Here is an 18,670-nt window from a genome sequence, read left to right on the forward strand (position 1 = left end):
ACAATCTATGATCCATATACTGTGAGATCTGACACATATATAAAATAATGCAGTTTCTGTAATTCCATCTGATGTTAGTGTTTTTATGACACTGTGCTATAATTGACTAAATGTTCCTGTTGAAAGAGAACGTGTGTTAGTGTTTTGGTAAACATGGTGTATTGTGTATTTTTGTGTTATGAAAATGAGTGTTTGAGTTTAGTTTACAATGTGTGATTTTGAACATGAAATTAACCGTTTTGCCAATTGGGTGTCGTAGGTGTGTGGGTGCGTTAAGAGTTTAGGAAACTTGTTAGAAGCATTGAAAGAATTGTCATAGCGATTGTAAAAAACTGTAATATGCTGCAAGGACCCCCTGACCCAGGCCTGCCGCACACAACAGCGGACGAACACGATACGAATGGACTTCTATATGCATTATACATGGTCATGTATTTATAATATAGGATCATTTGTATGATTCTAAATCATTCAGCAGGGTGTCAGGGTCGCACCTGTTGCTGCCTCATCAGCTGCAGCTGCTGTCGTAGGTCGCTCACATTCCTCCTGACCTGCAGCAGGTTGGCGCGCGCGGGGGCGGGGACAACGTCCGAGGACACCGCCGCCACCACACTCCGGATTGCTAACACCGGCGAATCCCCTAAAAGCCGACGACAAAAATAGGAGGGAAAAGAGAACATCAGGTACTAAATAACAACCACAACAACAAGTCTGATGTTACAGAAGTTTGAGTGCCATTTTCAGTTTGCCGTGGCAGACTACGCAGTAATAACGGCACACATATTTCCTCATTTACAAGCACTGATTCCAAGAGGAAAAGGATGGAATTTACATAAAAAATGATATAACATTCATATCAGTCGCATCAGTTATTCAAATTCCAAGCAGTCGGTGCAACCCGGAGCAGTTTGGCATGTCTTTGAGGACACCATGAAAACTTTAGGAACGCTGCAATCCTTTTTCGAGGGGGGTGAGCGGGCGGGGTATGGCAGGATATCACTCTCCTATTCCGAGCAGATGAAATTCTACACACTGCCTCAGGTATAGTGTTATACACGAACACACGCATTACATCTGAAGTGGAAAAAAAACCCCCATGGCTCTCCTGTGGGGATGTTGTTCCCCCTTCTCCCTCTCCTCTACCCTGTTCTTCTGCTGGGTACAAACCACTGGCACCATCCACGCCAGTCCTGCATTAATGCCTCTAATGTTTAGTGATGACGGCCCGCTCTTTCCCTCTGGGTCTCACCATCTGTGCCCGGAGCAGAGCGCTGCTACTTCAGCTGGCATGGCCTCTGACATAGGCCATCACCTCCATCCCTACTGACCAAACCTTGTCACTTCCAATCACGGTTAGGGGAGGACCCGGGGGTTAGAAACTGCCGGATGTTTGCGGTGTGAGCAACGTGACTCTGCTCACGTGCCCCTCAGAGACCATCCTTATCTTTGAAAGTGAGAAACAGTCCGGAGTCTGTCAGAGTCCCCCGTTTAGGATTTGATTCCAGTAGTTCCTGTAGTGTTTGATTGAAATGGGACACAGGTAGATCTTCAGTCGCTTGGTAACCGCCTGAGGTCCCATTTTGGGTCAATTCCATTTTATTTCAGTCAGAACAGGAAATGGTATTTCAATAAGTAATGCATTTAGGCATTGAACCACCCTGCACTATATGCATTAAAAAATGTGGTAAGGCCTTTTTCCATTATGTAACGGAATGTTGCACCCATTTCTGTTCTGTAGTTGGATCTGAAATGTTCTGGTTTTCAATTATGTTGGCAGACAAGTCCACTGGCAGAAGGCCTGTCCCTGCCCAGATGAAAACAATAGGATAGAGAGAATATTCATCAGAGAGCCCTCTAAAGATCTCTCTTTGCACAGAGAAAAAGAGAGAGAGAGAAACAGACCAAGCCCAGGAGTGACAGGACACACTGCCATTGTCCTCGTAATCCCTGAGCACCCCTCACCTCACAGTCTCTCACTCCTTCCCTCTCGTCTCTTTCTCCCTCTGTCTTTATTCTCCCTCAGTACTTCACCCGTAAGCTCCACCGACCTGAAGGACAGGTTACAGTGAATGCAGCACTTGTGTCGCTAGCTAGCTGCGTACTGAACCTGTATACCTTTCCTTCCCTTCTCTCGGATTAGTGCCTCGAGACAAAGATTACCTCAAGTATTCAAAGACGGTCTGTTTTATAATGCATTTCTCCTGTATGTGTAGTGTTTTACAGCGGTTTGAGATTAAGTTAAAGATTGAAGCATGGTCAGTTTCTCGTGTTTGATGTGATATGTGATCTTTGAGGCATGAGGAAGGCCTTGGAGGATTGAAAAAGGTCTTCTCTTGGTGTTTGGTGAGATTGTGGGGTACCTGCATGATACAATCTAGCCTGGTATGAGAAAGGTTATCGCAAGATGAGAGACCCTCGCTCGACGCTTAAGTAATGTTCTTTTTATTCAATACATTTTTGATTTCTTTGTATTTCTTTTTGATCAAACCCACAGATGAGATGGAGTCTCTGAATAACCCAGGGGCCTGAGAAAGACCGACTGTCTTGGTCCAAGTAATGCTTTCAGCAGCCGGAGTTAGCTTGGTGTTTTTTTTTCTTCTTGCCTGTCTCGTCTTCTCTATGTCTTCACTCACTAACTCTCTTTGCCTTGGTTCTGTGTGGGAGACGAGGAGGAGACTTGAAGGCCGATATGAATTGGCGATGAGAAGATTTGGCTGGATAGCTTTTCTCTTCTGAAGTGGTGCACATGACTGACCATGCCGATGGAGATTAACTAACTTGTCTGAGCCGTGCAGCACGGGAAGGCGTATTAGGTCAGGACGCTACAAATTATCTTCAAAGATGAGAATAACACAGTTACACAGAGTGTCCTAGAGCATAATGTGGTATGTATTGGATATTACTGACCTGCACTGTGTGAACTGTGACTTGGAGAGGCTGTCTTCATTGATCTCTCACTGAAGAGAGGGTCAGAGAGAGGGACAAACAGAGACAGGGAGAGAAGGGAAGAGAGAGATACATTGGTATTTGCTCTTACTTCATAGTGGAGTCGTTTCTCTAGGAAGTTATAATAGGAATGGATGTTAAATATTAGTGGAACACATGTACATTCCGACAGACAATGTGGTTGACATACAAAGAAGGTTAAACATGACAGTTGTTAATAAGCTGTTTGAGCTTATCCCAAGTCTCTAACATACACTTGCATTGTCATGACAGTTAGCTTCAGTTCTCTAAAGAACATGCTGAAATGTAGTCAAATGTAGTCTTGTTATGCAGTCAGGTAAACCAACCAGTCAGCAGCCATTTTGGGGGGAGGGGGGGTAGAGGGGGAGATTCAGGAAAATGACTCCATATTATACCCTGGGTACTATTTCATCCTATTAGTGTTTTTTATTTACCCTGCAGTAGCTGACTGATATGATCACAACTGATTCGTATTGGCTGGACAGCTGGGGGTTTTTCCTTCTAGAAAACTCCCAGGCTGCATCACTCTCTTTCTCTTCTTCTACTTGCTTACCTGAGAGGCTCCTCGGTGACACTAGAGTTTGGACTCTTTAAAAGTGCATGCTGAACAAGACCAGTCAAGCTGGCAATCTGTTGCTCCATAGCCTTCATTCGCTGTCTGCAGGAAACATCAGAAAATCAAGCTTTTAACACTGGGGCTTGTGTGGTTATTAATTAATGCCATCATTTTATTTTAATTTGTTTACAACTCAGCCTAATCATGAAGGAAGTACCTGCATTTAAGGCTTGGTTGAGGAAGCTGATTTGATAATTTTATTTAAAATATATATTTTTTATGTATGGATTAATAAACAAATGGTGGGCAAAAAATAAAAGTCTCCCAAGTTTTAGAATAACTTTCCTAAAGCACTCAATAGCCGATTCAGACAGAGAAACCCTATACTTTGGTCAAACATGGCGTGAACTGTACACCCTTAGTATGTCTGCAATGCTCTCCCAGTGGAACCACTCCAGTCATCTGGATGTAAAACAAACCAACATCAGTGGTTGGAACAACCATAGGGCTGTCTGGTAGATTAAGCCCCTTGGCTTCCGACGAGTCTAGATCATTGGGGCTTTCCCATTCAGAGCTAAAACAATAGGGTGAGTCACGAGTTACTGGTGCTCGGACGAAGACGACACAGAACTCATCAATTCTCATATTACCTTCGAGTTATTCAGGGGAAACCGTGATAGGGGAGTGAATGGGGCTCCTTATCAGGGGCTTGGAGTCAGAGCGGTGAGGCCACGGACAAATAGCAAGGCTCTTGTGTTCACATGTCATCACTTGTCTAATGGGGGCTGTGGAGGAGCAGGAGGGGGAGGTAGGGGGAAGAGGGCAACTGAGGACAACGAAAAGGTCTGTGACTCAGGATTTTGTTGTATGGAGCCAGAGACCTCTGAACATATAGCCAAACAGTGGGGGGATTGTTCCCTGGCCGGCCGTACTGTACAGGCAACACCTGTGCTGTGTGTACAACTTGCTGTATCTGACTGTTTGGTGAATGCACAATGTGATGTCTGTAAATGTCAACTTGTTTCTAGGTAATGGCCCCCCTAAAGACACTCAGGCAGAGAATAAGTCATTTGAGAGGAGAAAAAAATGAATAAAAAATGAATATAAACAAATGCCTTTGTCACGCCTGTTTCCGTTAGTGTGGTCGCACCCCACAGGTGGTCCTCATAGATCTGCTCCAGTGATTAGCCCGTTCCAGGAGCACCAGGCTTTACTCATACCACCTGGTCAATATTTTCTTTCTCATGCACGTAGCCCCACCTCTGCCTCCATGTGAAGGCCCTCCAGGGAAGCCTTATGTGAAATGCCAACTGGACAGCATCGCTCCCCCGGGCTTCTCTTGTTTGTGAGCTCGTCTCGCTCCTGCTGTTCAAACCCAACTGACCAAACTGCCCGGCTGAAAAACCCACGCCAGTGTGCTGTACAGCTTCGCTCCAGGCGACCCAGATGAATGTTGTTCAAATAACCAAGCCAGAGAATATACACCAAAATATACACTCCTGCGTACAGGTGGCTGTGAGGTGCTATCCTGTTACTGCGCTTGGTAAACACACCTAGTGTGTCATGGAAGCCAAGTTAAACTGAAATAAAGAAATACTAATCCACACTGTCTGGCCTGCGGCTTCAACGAGGATTTTGGATAAGCTGTTCACACAAGCAGAGCTGGTCACACACGCAGATCCGGACAAACTAGATCCAGCTAAAATAGACACAAGCCAGGCCGTCCAGTCTCAACCGCTGGGTTCGGCTTGACTCTGTTCACAAACACATGGACGAAGGCCGGGTCTGTACCCTTCCAGAAGGTGAGGATGATGATGAGGCTTGGGGTTACAACAGCCCAGCCGTACTGTTAGGGTGGCAACAGGGATGCAGAGTTAGTCCATGCTCCATGCTCCACCCCCCCTCACCCCCCCATCCATCCCACCTTGGGTCCCCGCGAGGCTTACCGTGTCTGGGGGTCACTGGCCGGAGGGATGGGCCCATGACCCTGGAGGTCAACCACCACAGGAGAGCCCATGTTGCTCCTGGACTTGGCCGCCACTTCCTCCTTCCTGAAGGACTGACGCACAGGCGAGGAGCGCTCCATGTGCGTGGCGTGGGGGGGCGGCACAACTCCGTGGGGGGGCGGGCCGCCGTGGATGTCAATCACCCGGACCTCGGTCATCCTGTGTGGCGAGGGGGGCGGGGTCTTGGAGCCAAGGGTTGGTAGCTGGCTGTTGCGGGACTTCTGGCGGTAGAGGGCGGGGTGCTCCATGGTGTCCGTGGGGCTGGGCCCGCTGTAGGAGCCTGTGGAGCGGATGGAGGACCGGTGGTACCCCCCCAGGCCGTGCTCAGGACTCTCCCCAGGTGGGGGGTGCCCTACGTGGGCAGAGGCCAGGCTCATTCTCCCCTCGTGGAGCAGGTAAGGATCCGCGTACAGCCCCTCGTTGCCCCGGGCCAAGCTATGGCTCTTCCCACCTCCCATGTCATCATCCGGCTTGACATCCCGTCGCTCAAGAATGGCGCTGGGGCAGGGGGACACGGAGCGGCCCGGGGGGGTGGCGGTGGCGATGCGGTCCCGGGGAATGGTGGCGCTGGCCGGCAGAGGCCCCTGGCGAGGGCCGAAAGGGATCCGGGAGGGCGAGGGGGGCAGGGAGTGGGGCGTGGTGGGCGACATGGCACCCTGCATGGGGTGGATGGGCGGGGGCCCCATGGGGGGCTGCCGAAGGGGGTGCTGGACTTCTCGGCTGGCGTACATCATCTCTCTGTGCATCTGAAATGCAGAAACACAGAATGAAACACACTCCAAGCCACACACACAACATCAGATGTACAGCAAACCCTGGCAATCTTCGGTTAGCGAATAGCTACATCGAGTCTATCTTGGTGTATAGCTGAAACTCTTGTTTGTTTTGTGTGTGTCCTGCCAGACATCCCACCATAACGAAAATAAAACATTGCTCTAACCCCGTTAAAGCTGTTGTTTCTCAAAATGTTTTGTGGCAAGATTGAACCGTCAGCAAAGAGAATCAAAGAACAGTTGACACACTTTTGCACAGTAAAATATTGTTTCTCATTCCATTTCACTGAAAAATCCTTTATAAATTGTACTCTGCCTCACATCGTGAATAAAATAGCACCGTACAAGATTATTGTCCTGGATAACTAGCATTTTGCATTTCTTTCAAAAGCTGTAACATTTACCTCCAGCGTTTTGCCAAAGTTTACATAGTGCTCAGAAATGTCAATAGGCCTCTCCCAGATAACACTGTGGCTTTCCAAACAGTCTCACATATGAAAACACTATGTGAGAAGGACCTCAGCTATGCTGGCCTTGGGGGCAAGAAAGTAGCTAGTTAATTTGCAACAGATTTGTTCTGGCACTTTTCTCAATCTTTTTTTGGGGGAACAGGAGGCCGGAACAGGCAGTTACGTCCTTGTCCTGACCACCCATTGAGGACTGCTGAGTACTGATGGACTATGAAACCCAGCATGATGCAGCTACGGTTGTGGTTACAAGTTAACGGAGTGAAATCTCACGTTGCGGGTCACATAGTTGACAGTGAAACTCGGCGGTATGCAGAGATATGAGCTCACAGGAATGTGTAGCTAACTTGCAGGTAGGAGCCTTGTAGTGGCAGTGAGATCATTTCATTAAGGGGTTTCGGTGGCGAGTCACCTGCAACTTTAAAAGGAAATCCGACCGAGAAAGTTTCTGTGTGAACATCTACTCTCAATCTACACAATGCTTCCCCGTACCTCATGTATTACAAACCTTTGTATTACATAAGAACAGACTTGGGACTCAATGCGACTCCAAGTGATAATAAAGATGACATCATATAGGATCACAGCTAAATACAGGCTAAAACTGTGTTGGGTTACACGTCCTTGTCAAATTATTAAAAAGTACTGAAGAAACTTTATAGAGGTTATACAAACACTCACCATTTTCAAGGGAAGCTGCATATTTCCAATCAGAGGTGGGCGCAAATCTATGGACTGGCAGTGTGAAACATTGCAACAACTTGTGGCAGGAGTCTTGTAAACTTTGCACGCAACCTTGAATATTGTCAATCCTTCTAACTCCCTACTCTGTGGTGCCAAACAATCAAAGCTTTGTTCAGCGAAGCATGAGTCATAGGTTACACCTTAATGAGAGGTGAGCAGGTCACCGTTTTGAATATGGTTGGACAAGGATTCTCTCTGACTGCAGGTCATTTTTGCAGAGTAGCACACTGTCCAAGTCTTTTTTCAATAACATTTCCAAATCATGTGAAGCACAATTCTTATCTGAATGATTCAAGCTCCTTCCTTTAAATGAAAGAGAATGTACTACAGCACAATAAGGTGGCAACCTGTGTGTGTGTGTGTGTGTGTGTGTGTGTGTGTGTGTGTGTGTGTGTGTGTGTGTAGAATTGAAAAAGCAACAAAGGCTAAAAGCTTGTATCAGCGAACAAAGACAGTGCCTGGGCTGGGAACACTCACAAAGACAAACAAGAACTTTACATCTCTACAAGGTTTCTACCCGGAAAAGGAAAATACATCTACAAACATCCTGGAGAGACAGGTCTGGCCAGAAACACAGTATTCGTTTCAAAAACTTTAGAACAGCATGTTCTAAATAAATAAATCAACAAAAGGCTTAAGATGGTTCAAGTACATTGACGACTTAACCTATTTGGATTAGTATAATTATACATAAATACACTTGAGTGCAAACTTTTTATTTGTCTTGTCTTGTCTTTGACTTGTTATTGTCTTTGCCAAGATGTGCAGTCAAAGGAAAAGTACAGGGGAACTACAGTACCAGGGCTGGGCAAGCACTGCTGTACTGTATCTAAGCACGCAGAACCACTAGTCTTCTCTCTTGTACGTACCACAGCCACACAGGACAGCTATGGCTGTCAATCACAAGCAGATGCTATTGGACCTTACAGGGTCTACAAGCATTTCGTTTCTCAAATATCATGACCTTAAGAGGCAACGGTCTGGATTTGGTCAGTAGACCTATAAAACTCTGGCTAAACAAATAAGAAAATGAGTCTTCAGATGTGATGCTAAGAGGGGCGAAAATGGGAACATTTGGTTTGCATTTGGCTCATGTTGCTTTTTTAAAGACTTTTTCCCTTCTACCCCTTCTCTCTTTCTGTTTCTCCCTCTCTCCCTTGTTGTTATTAGAAGTACAACATGTCTGGGAGGAACTCATAAAGACACCTCAATACCGCACGGTTGTTACTTGTTAGATTGAAGACTGACTCCAGCTGTACACCAGGTCGACATCCACAGGCTAGCTAAAGATTAAGCTGATGCTTAAACTGAAATAAGAATGCAAAACTAAAAGAAGATGTGTCCATGGAAAGGCAGAAACAACAGTATATTAGCTTACTGTTGATTCTACCCTGGAAATAGCTGACTGTGATGTTATGGTGGTGGTAATACTGAAATAATCCTCAAAACACAGCTGATATTACAGTGTTAAAACCAGGTTCAAAAATTATCCTCAGAGAAACAGTTCTTTATCATCAATAAAGATTTAAGTAGCACTATTTCATTAAGTGTGAGAATAATATTTGATCAAGATTAAAAAGGGAAATAATTGAAGATAACAGGTGATTATCCTGCGGGGAACCACCTTACAGTGAACGATTAGCCCAAAGTTGAAACTCTATGTACAAAACACAAGCAACAGCAAACATTGGTGTTGTGTACACAAAATCACTTCACATGAGTCTGTTGAGGGGCCAGCCTCTATTGATGTTCAAATATGCAAAGCTGTGAACATGTTGACACATGAAGATTTGAAGCTGACAGAGCTAACTTTTTCTTGTTCTATTTCAGATTAATACTGTAGCTAATGCTAACTGGTCCTAATTTAACATTATGACTTCATTTACAAACCAAAAAGAGCTGTTTATTATGTACTATTTAAATAATCTGAATGGAAGAAATAGAACATTTGGTATTATGGAAGGAGAAAAAAAATATTGCTGGCTTAGTACGACATGGTTCAGGCAGGAGGACTCAGTAGTAGTGATTCCTTGATCACTTCAAGATAATACTGATATAAAGCAACACTGTTCAGCCCACCATAGACCTCCAACCCCTCTCCTCCCACCCTCCCCCCTCTTCCCCCCACACAGTGTTTAAACAGGTGCAGCCCTCATTCAAACATAGTAGTTGTCCCTGCTTCTAGAATGCTAGTTTTTGGCTTTCACAATAAAACGAGACTTGCCAATGCAAGGCGGTATCAGAAAGGCCTTTGTCTCGGAGAGAACATCTGCAGTCTGAGCTTAACATCTGTCAAAAATAAAGATACTGTTTATCTTGTGTGTGTGTGTGTTTTTGTCGGTCTGTCTGCAAGGGGCATTCTGCCATCAGCTGATGAGGCCAATTGTAAAAACAGGGCACTGATTCAGACATCAGTCATTATATTTCATAGTAGAACATTATTCTAGATCGATTCAGCACAAATGTAATTTCTTTGACTAGTTCAAGCTAAAATAACTGTTGCAGATTGATTTACCAATAAATTACCATTTGGTATCATGTGCACGATGCAACATGTTCTTGCAGAATTTGATTAAAAAACAATCTAGACTTCAATGTCTGCTTTATTTTGCAAGAAGGGGAAATCTGTACCATGTGACCTGCAGGTTCACACTTGACATTTTGCTAAATGTTGATTGGTTGGGACGACACGAAAGAGCTCAGTCTAATCTGTACCAAGCCTTGTTATGACCCATAGAAAATAAAAATGGTCTAACCTTCTCTCTCTCTCACAGAGAACACATTTTCTTTCTATCATTCTATCACACACACTCCCAACATCATATCTTATACTTCTGTCTCTCTCACGCGCTCTAACACACACACAAACTAACATACAGAATGAATAAATAACTAACATGCAAAGAAACATTGCATGTTACATTGCAGAAACATTGCAAACATGCATTTCACATGTCTAAGACCACACCTAGCAGAAGAATCCAGATTTGTCTGTTGAGACAAGAGTGTGTAACAGCTTGCGGGCTAAACTGCTTGATGGTGCTGATATGACAGGCCTCATCAGAGACAGACAGGCCACTAGAGGCACACATCAGAGACAGAGAGCAACAAATCAGCACTCTCCAACACTCTACTTGGGATGCATAATGGCCTGCCAGTCCACCTTAAAGTTGCACTAGGTCATAAAAAAGATTGTATATGATATAAATAAATTCAAATATAAGAAACAGTGCCCCCAATTCTAAGATGAACTTCTGCACTCTCCGCCAGCTCAAGTTAGATTGACAGTGTTTACAAAAAATACAATGGAATAATTGTCTGGAAAGGAACAACTGCTTCAAAAAACTGAAATTCATATTCCGCTGGCACTGAGCTGTCTGTGTTGCTAAACAACTCTGAGGGCCTCCGTAGGTAAGAAATGTTTAACATTGCTTGTTTATGTTAAAAGCAGCTAGTGCTATCCTAAAAAAGGTTTTCTTTAAATATTCCTTATCAACTGTTGCACCCCCAGTTTAGAAGCCTTCTTGCTCTCTGCCTGCTTATCCTCCCCTAGCCCCCCTCCATTTTCTGCCTTATTTGTCTTTTTCTCCCACTCATTCTCTTGACCTTTGAGAGCCCCTTCAAAGTGTGTTACCACCCAGGGCAACACTTTCATAAGTTCTTAGAGGAACTTAAACTACCCCCCCACCTCTCCCCCTCAGAGTCCACAAAAGCACCTGCACTCCCTTTATCTAGGTTAAATCATATTTTCCCCAGGAGAATATGAATAGTATTAATATAATTCTGAGGATGTTTCCTAGCAATGCACGTGGAGAGGTGAAGGCAGGGGGGGTGGCAGATCAAGCCTTAGAGCCTGGATTAGAGAGAAAGACAGGGGTCTGCTGGCCGGAGAGGATTTGAGGAGGTGGAACACACAAGGAATGAGGTCTTAGGAAGCTTTAGTTCCGTTACATCGACGGGAAACAAAAATAATGTGTGTGTATGTGTGAGGGAGAAGGGGGGGGGGGGGGGGGGGATTAGGGTGAGATTTGGAGAAGAATGGAGAAAGAAAAAGTCCTGTGAATCTAGGTTCAATCCCTCCTCCATTCATCCCCCACTCCCTTCCCAGCAACGTGGTAGTGAGACGTGCATGCGGGGCTGCCTCCACAGGGTTGCCCCTCCTCTTCAGCCCTCCCACTTGCTGGATTGACCCGCCCTCACACCCCTCCGGCCCAAAATCCGGCGGTGGAGGAAAAAAAGGCCCCGTTAAGTAGATGAGGTGGTGGGGAGCACAGACCACAAGAGTGCCTCGATGGGCGATGAGTAGAAGGAGATGACAATGGAAAGGTGGAGGAGGTCAAAGACTGGGGGAAGGGGGGGAGGGGGGCAGAAGAGTAATAAGTGGAGGAGAACAGAGAGGAAATGGAGACTGGATACGGTAAGGCCCATTGATGGCTGTGCCAGTACACTGTGACTTCCCAGAGAGGCCTGTTCTCTGACGTAGCCATTGGCACCCTGCCAATCGGTCTGACCGACACTCATAAACAACTCCACCTTTACCCTTGTTACTCCGCAGGTGTGGTTCTGGGAATTACACTCTCACTCACTACCAACACATACAATTTCTATACACACAATGAAAATGGTTCAAAGTCCAAACCTAACCTCATTTAGTTAGAATTACCCCCAGGTAAGGTTGGCTGTCGCTGTATTTGAAAAACACTAACATCAACACCGGTGTGGCCTAGCTAAGATCACGGACCAATGCTTGGATGACCACCCCATTTCAGTGGAACCCCCAGGTGGGTGTGAGCTTGGTACTCACCCTGGCATCTCCGTTGGTGGGTCTGGGGCCATGGCTGAAGGCCTGCGCCGGGTCCTTGTGGTACACCTTGAGGCAGGAGTGGTCTGTGATGTTTCTGTAGAGAAAGACATCCGCTGGTAAAGAGGCGGCCCAGATATCTCCGTCAGAGAGCGGCCGGTCCTGCCTGAACCTGGGTCTCCTGTACCCGGCCATGGGCCAGTGTTCAGCCATGGCCACATCGTACACAGACAGCCTACTCCTGTAGTCAGACATCGCGCCGGACTTCCAACCGTGTCCAAGGATTCGAATTATATCCGAAGCCTAAAATGACTCATAGGGAAATCTACAAACGGCGTCATGGACGTTTTGTTGACTGAAACTACGAGTTTTCTAGTCTTTTCGGATATGTGCTAGGTGTTGATATGTAAAGTGCGGCTTCTTGAAGTGTTCTCTACCTCTGTGCTGTATCAGCCTCTGTAACCCACGTCACAGCTTTTTACTGCCGTTATATAACACAACTGAGATAGTTCCAAAGTACACATTGCAGACAATACACGGCTGAAGTCGAGGTATAGCTTTCGGAAAGAAGCTTTGATTCTTTTTCTGGTGTTCTGCACTGTGTTTGACGTTCTTTAGAAACAAACATTAAAATAATTTGAGTAATAATACTCAAGGAAAACAGATTAGTAGAAGAGGGTTTTGGAAAGGGGCTTGTAAGTTGTTGGGTAGCCTCTGTATCCGCAACTTTATTGATTTTGTTTGGAGAGGAGGAAGTGGACGTGCAGGCTGCTCCAGGCCCAGGTCACTTCCTGTGTGGAGAGGGCTTAGACAGGAAGTAGCAAAGGAAGGGGGAAGAGGAAGGCGGCAGGGTAGCAATGACGACCTGGGGGAGAGGGGGGGGCGGGAGGAGAGACACACCCAAAAGGATCTGCTTCTACAAAGACAAACACGCACATCCACGGACACGACCAAACCCCCCACCTGACGTCGGTGAGCTCGTAGTACACGTTCCTCATGTCGTCCTTGACGTAGACGGCCACGCTGGGGGACTCCAGCATCTTCATGGTGAGCTGCTGGGGGAAGGCGCTGACGAACAGCGCCCGCACCGTGTCGGAGCTGGTGATCTCGTTGGGCATGCGGATCTGCTTGGTCTCGTCCCCGTACTGCAGGTACAGAACGCCTGGAGGGGGGGGGGGGGGGGGGGGGGAGAGTCATCAGGTCAGCTGAGACAGCGTGTGTTCAGATAAGTCCAGTACGCCGTCAGAAAGTCATCTTTATGGGTTTAGTGGCGTTTATGGGTCCACAGTGGTTATGGAGGGAGTTCGTTTAAGTACAGAAATGATGTGTGTGTGAGATTCGATACACAGAAAGAGAGAGAGAGAGCAAGGGAGGGATATATTGTGCATGTGTGTCTCCAGTAAAGATCAAAGATGGCTCATTGAATTCCCTTGTGGGCTGTGTGACTGAGAGTGCTGGGGGAAGAGGGGGCGGGGCGATGTGTGATGTGGGCGGAAACATGTAACTTTACATCAAAGTGTCCTGCTCCAGTTCCTCTGAACTAAGGGTGTGGCTACTTCACGGTACACCACCAAAACAGATGTCTCCTAGCATGTCTGTTTAAGTCAAAGCTTATATTTATATAACACAGCATCATGATAAATACACAGAACTTAAAAACCTTCTTCATGGAAACACGAGGATTTGTACAAGATTTTCCTTGATGCAGGACTTTTGGGGGGGAGGCAACACAATATTGAACAATATTGTTGTGCTGTTACTGATCCTCATTTCTATTCCTTTGCTCTGTTCCACCCTTTAACTCTCTCTCTCCATCGATGACTGGGCAAGTAAAAGCTCCCAAATGTGGGTGAAATATTACACGTGCTACATGCACCTTGAAACAGGAGAGATGGAGAAGCATGACTTTGGGAAACACAAACTGCTGAGTTGCTCAGTGGCCCACACACACACACACACACACTTCATTATGAGTTTCCCTTGTAATAACTTCACAAATGTGTTTTCTTTTATTCAAACTAACATTGCCCCTTCCTTGATTTGCAGTTATGCTAACAGCACAGACCAAGTCACCACATGAGTTTAAACTTCACAGTACATACTGTAGCATTCATGTTATCTGGCTTCCACCAGTGTGGTCCCAGAGCAGCATGTGGGTGCTCATTGGCCGATTTCACTTGAAATGAAAACCAAATGTTCAGGTTGCCGCGGAAACAAACGAACAGAGTAAAAGAACAGACGTTCTCTGATTGTCCTCTGGTTGTTCAAAACAGACTCAACTCCACTCTGTCCTCATGCCTAATGGGACACTGTGCTACACCTCCGACCCAATCCCAACTCACAGAGCAGGGACCTCCTGGTAGCACTTAACTCCACACTTTCCGACAGCAACACAAGCTCTCAAACCTACAAATCTATGCCGTATTGAAGGAAGTAGAGAAACTTACTGGACGGATTTAAAGGACTTCCTTGATCCCAGCAGCGTCTTGAGGAACTGCAGACAGTGTTCTGAGTGAAAGGGCTGTGCTGATCCCTCCGCCAGTGCTGGCTTCTAGGACGAACCATGTGTCTCTAAAGACCAAACTGGGAGTGTGTGTGTGTGTGTGTGTGGGGGTGGAGGGCCACCGAAGGAACTCTGGGTAATGTTACCCTTGTTTCTCCGCCCCCTTTCTCACCCCATAAACGCTCTGGTGTCACAACGCTTTCTGCAGATGTGTGTGTGTGTGTACCACGTGGTACGGAGAATAGAATATTCTAGGTTTTAAACAAAAATGTTTCGCTCCAGCGGGCCTCCAGCAAGGCAAGAGGCCTTCATGGATTGGGCTGGCAAGGGAAACCACTGCTTTTGGGTTCCCTCCTTCTCACTCTAGTTAAGAGCTGCTCCAAACAAACACCCTCTTTTTCAGAGATAAAAAAGAACGAAGAGCAAGCCAATTATTACGTCCCCACATAAAAGACTCGGGAGTTTGTTTACGCTCGTAAGTCACCCATTAAACTGCAATATCCTGTCAGTTGGACTGCAGCACATGCTGCGATGAGAGAGCTCCCTTGTTGTCCGTGGCCGCACACAACTTTGGGGTATTTCTCTACATCGAAGTTAATGGAGTGGCCGAGTGAATTGATAATGCGCCTGCGGTCTCTGATCCGGTAAATAACATGACGGCACATTGTGGGGCTGTGTTCTGTAATCTCCCGGTGCATGGGGAAATGAATTCTAATTACAGCTAAGCTCAGAGATGGGAAAAGAGGGGGAGGAGAGTAGACTGATGTTTGTGTGTGTGTGTGTGTGAGAACATGGAGAGAGAGAGAGAGAGAGAGAGAGAGAGAGAGAGAGAGAGAGAGAGAGAGAGAGAGAGAGAGAGAGAGAGAGAGAGAGAGACAGAGAGAGAGAGAGAGAGAGAGAGAGAGAGAAAAAGAGAGACAAGACAGAACTCAAGGACTCAAGACAGAGGGCTGAGTCCTTGAAACACGCCCTCACATGCAAGCGTGGTCACACATGCCTGCCGGTGGTTGTCAGTGTTGCAACACCTGCTGGCTGGCGGAGGCACCTACCTAGGGAGCGGTCCTTGGTCTGGTTGGTGGAGCGCACCACAGGCAGGCTGGCCCTGGATCGGCTGCCACGGGTGAAGGCGCTGGGGGAGTCCGCCTCCGACATGGTATCCAGGGACTCGATGGAGGCCAGGGAGAGATGCTCAGCCTGCTCCCCAACACCGGGCACAGGGCTGGGGCCGTGCTTAGGGCTCCTACCCTGGAAGGGGGGGGAAGAGAGAGAGACAGAGAGAGAGGGAAGACAAGGGGTCAAACTCACAGGACCACAGCACAGCAAACTGATTTACAGATGAGAGGAGCAGCAGATCATGCTTTGGTCTTCGAAATTGATCGACTCGTTTCAGCCGTCAGAGACTGGACGTGTGCAACAGTTTGAGTCAGAACACACCTGTTTAAAGGGGATAAAAGAGCACTTCAAATGCCTATGGAGGGAAAAATCTGTTTCTAATCTCACACAATTAGTAATGCCACACTTAATGGTCTTGGTAGAACACTATGCGCTGTAAGCATGCCTACAAGCTGTCGAGAGCCCATGTTAACACGCTGTCAAAAGAAATACATTTCAGTATTATCTTTTGAAGACCTACCAGTTACATTTACATGCTTCAGAAATGTGTTAGCCGAGGCCCCAGAAAGAGTGGAGCACCAAGGCTTGGGACGGCTACTAAACGTGTGTGTTTGAGTGCTTGTGCATTTACGTTTAAGTGCTTTCGTGTGTGTGTGTGTGTGTGTGTGAGATGAAAAGTCATCTATTCAGCCGGGGCAGTGTGTAAGTTAATAGCTGGGGTCAGTGCACATAGAGGCCTTTATGAAAGCAGGCACTGCTGCTTTGCTTGTGCCAGAGAGATAATGGGTGTGTGGACACGCAGCCAGCGCTGTGCACGCACGAACGCGAGCACATCGAAATGCCGACGCACGCAGGGAGTCGCACGCTCACACTAACACACTCACACACACACTCACGCACACTCATGCACACACACACAGTTTGGGTGGGTTGAATGGGACAAACAATTGATGAAGCTTTCTGTTCCCCCCCGTGGCTTGCTTGGCAAGAGTAGCTGGCATGAGTGCGTAGGGGCAGATGCTGGGGCACGGAGGCACAGCAAGTGAGCACACAGGAACAGAGAGGTTCGTTGGGATGCAGGGACTGAAAACACACACAAGGAATCACACACACTCATGGGGAATGATGCAGATAAGGTCAAAGGCAGACTAACTCTGTCGGGCGATTGTATTTTCAGCAAGTACTTCTGAATGTCGAGCTCAGTGTGAAGAGAGGAGAGCATGATCTGCAGGGACTGAAGGAGGGGAAAGAGGAGGAGGGAGAAGGGAGGTATGGAAAGACAGGCAGGAGTGGTGGAGAGGGAGAGGGAAGATGGAGAGATGGAAGGAAGATGGTCAAACACGCATCGAAAAGCTCATCCAGTGATAAGAAATGAGCACAAACACAGAGAGAAATCCATTCCGCCCCAGTGCTATCTGATAGATAAATATATTTTACATGGACTACAGAAAACAAGGCTAGTGTAAAAAATTGATCTCTGTGATTGACCTTGTCAGCTGACATCCTACTGTAGATAGTGAATGACTGCAGCTACGGTACCCGTCTGTCATTCTAGATTCTTGGCTAATGTAAGGCTTCCTTCTAAAGCCGGCGTCCACACTCATGGTCGTTCTACTATCGTAGAGCATGCGTTTCTGCTGAGTCATGGTGAAAGGATCCAGGGCCAGTGCGTGTGTGTGTCACCTTCAGGGTGCAACCACAGAAGCAATCTTACCTGACACTGCAATATTACCACCCCCCCCCCCCCACCATCCCCCCCCCCCCCCCCACCATCCCCCCCCCCCCTACACAGCCAGAAAAGCTGACTCAAGCCTCCGTAACTCCTTAAACTCAATTAACAAATACGGACTCCATCCAGCTGGTGCATAAACGTGATCCGGTAGCTGGTCAACACGGCGGGGTCAGGACAGGGTGGCGTGTGGACTCAAACCGGGGAGCACGCCGTGAAACCAAAGCCGTGGTCCTGAATCTTTTATGAGCAGCCAATTCCAAATAGGCTGAGAAATGAACCCGGCCTACCTACACTGGACACTTACAACTCATCGCTGCAGGCCGGATGATGTTTTGGGATTGTTACTGAGATAGATATGGTGTTGAAGATCCCACCAGAGTGTTTTGGCGGAGGTGAGTGACAGCGAATGGTTGAACGGGAGGAGCTGTTATGTTAAATGAGACTTAGTGCTTAGTGTTTCCTAAGGAGACACGCAATTATGTTTACACACCGGGCCCCAAGCACAGAACTGACAAATGATGAGCTGAGGAAGGTCTCTCTTTCTCTCCTCTCTCTCTCCATAATATATATATATATATATACATATATATTACATTATACATCTGACAAGCACATTTGACACCCTACTCTCACAGAAAACCATTTCCTGTCAAATCTCCACACTTCCTGTGGCTAGCTCCAGATGTCTCAAAACCACAACTCAGTCACCGTTAGCGACCATAAAAAACGTATCCCTACCCCCCCTTCGAGACACATAAACCACCAGATCACTAGGTGGTTAGGCAAGTGGAGGAGGACACACCCACATTCTCACTCTCAGTGGTTGGTTTTCCCATGGCAGCTGACAGCAACCCCAGCACTTCTACTGCTCTGCTGTGTGGCCAACACACACACACACACTCATACACAGTCTATACTTATTGTCTCACGGTGGTGATAGATGACAAACAAGTTGAGTTGAGCTGCACTTGTCACACGCTAATGTAAACGAGTAGAGCAAGTCGTTTT

At 46.8% G+C, this 18,670-nt stretch overlaps 1 protein-coding gene across 7 annotated transcripts in view; it reads right to left on the reverse strand.

Moving 5' to 3' along the window:
• si:ch211-285f17.1 (sickle tail protein homolog) overlaps positions 1–18,670 on the reverse strand; it is an 82,902-nt gene that overhangs the window by 14,264 nt on the left and 49,968 nt on the right. For 3 of the 7 annotated variants that reach the window (XM_067251282.1, XM_067251287.1, XM_067251284.1), the window contains exons 3-10: positions 17,084–17,164; positions 15,867–16,062; positions 13,278–13,476; positions 12,318–12,411; positions 5,470–6,275; positions 3,521–3,625; positions 2,908–2,957; positions 495–640 (exon numbers count right to left, since the gene is read on the reverse strand). In XM_067251282.1, the coding sequence (XP_067107383.1) occupies positions 495–640; positions 2,908–2,957; positions 3,521–3,625; positions 5,470–6,275; positions 12,318–12,411; positions 13,278–13,476; positions 15,867–16,062; positions 17,084–17,164 (1,677 nt within the window). Of the gene's footprint in view, positions 1–494; positions 641–2,907; positions 2,958–3,520; positions 3,626–5,469; positions 6,276–12,317; positions 12,412–13,277; positions 13,477–14,761; positions 14,774–15,866; positions 16,063–17,083; positions 17,165–18,670 lie in introns of those variants that run through there. The other 4 variants (XM_067251283.1, XM_067251285.1, XM_067251286.1 and 1 more) reach the window with 2 other exon arrangements.

Source organism: Osmerus mordax, chromosome 15 (assembly GCF_038355195.1).
Source record: "Osmerus mordax isolate fOsmMor3 chromosome 15, fOsmMor3.pri, whole genome shotgun sequence".
Taxonomy (NCBI): Eukaryota; Metazoa; Chordata; class Actinopteri; order Osmeriformes; family Osmeridae; genus Osmerus; species Osmerus mordax.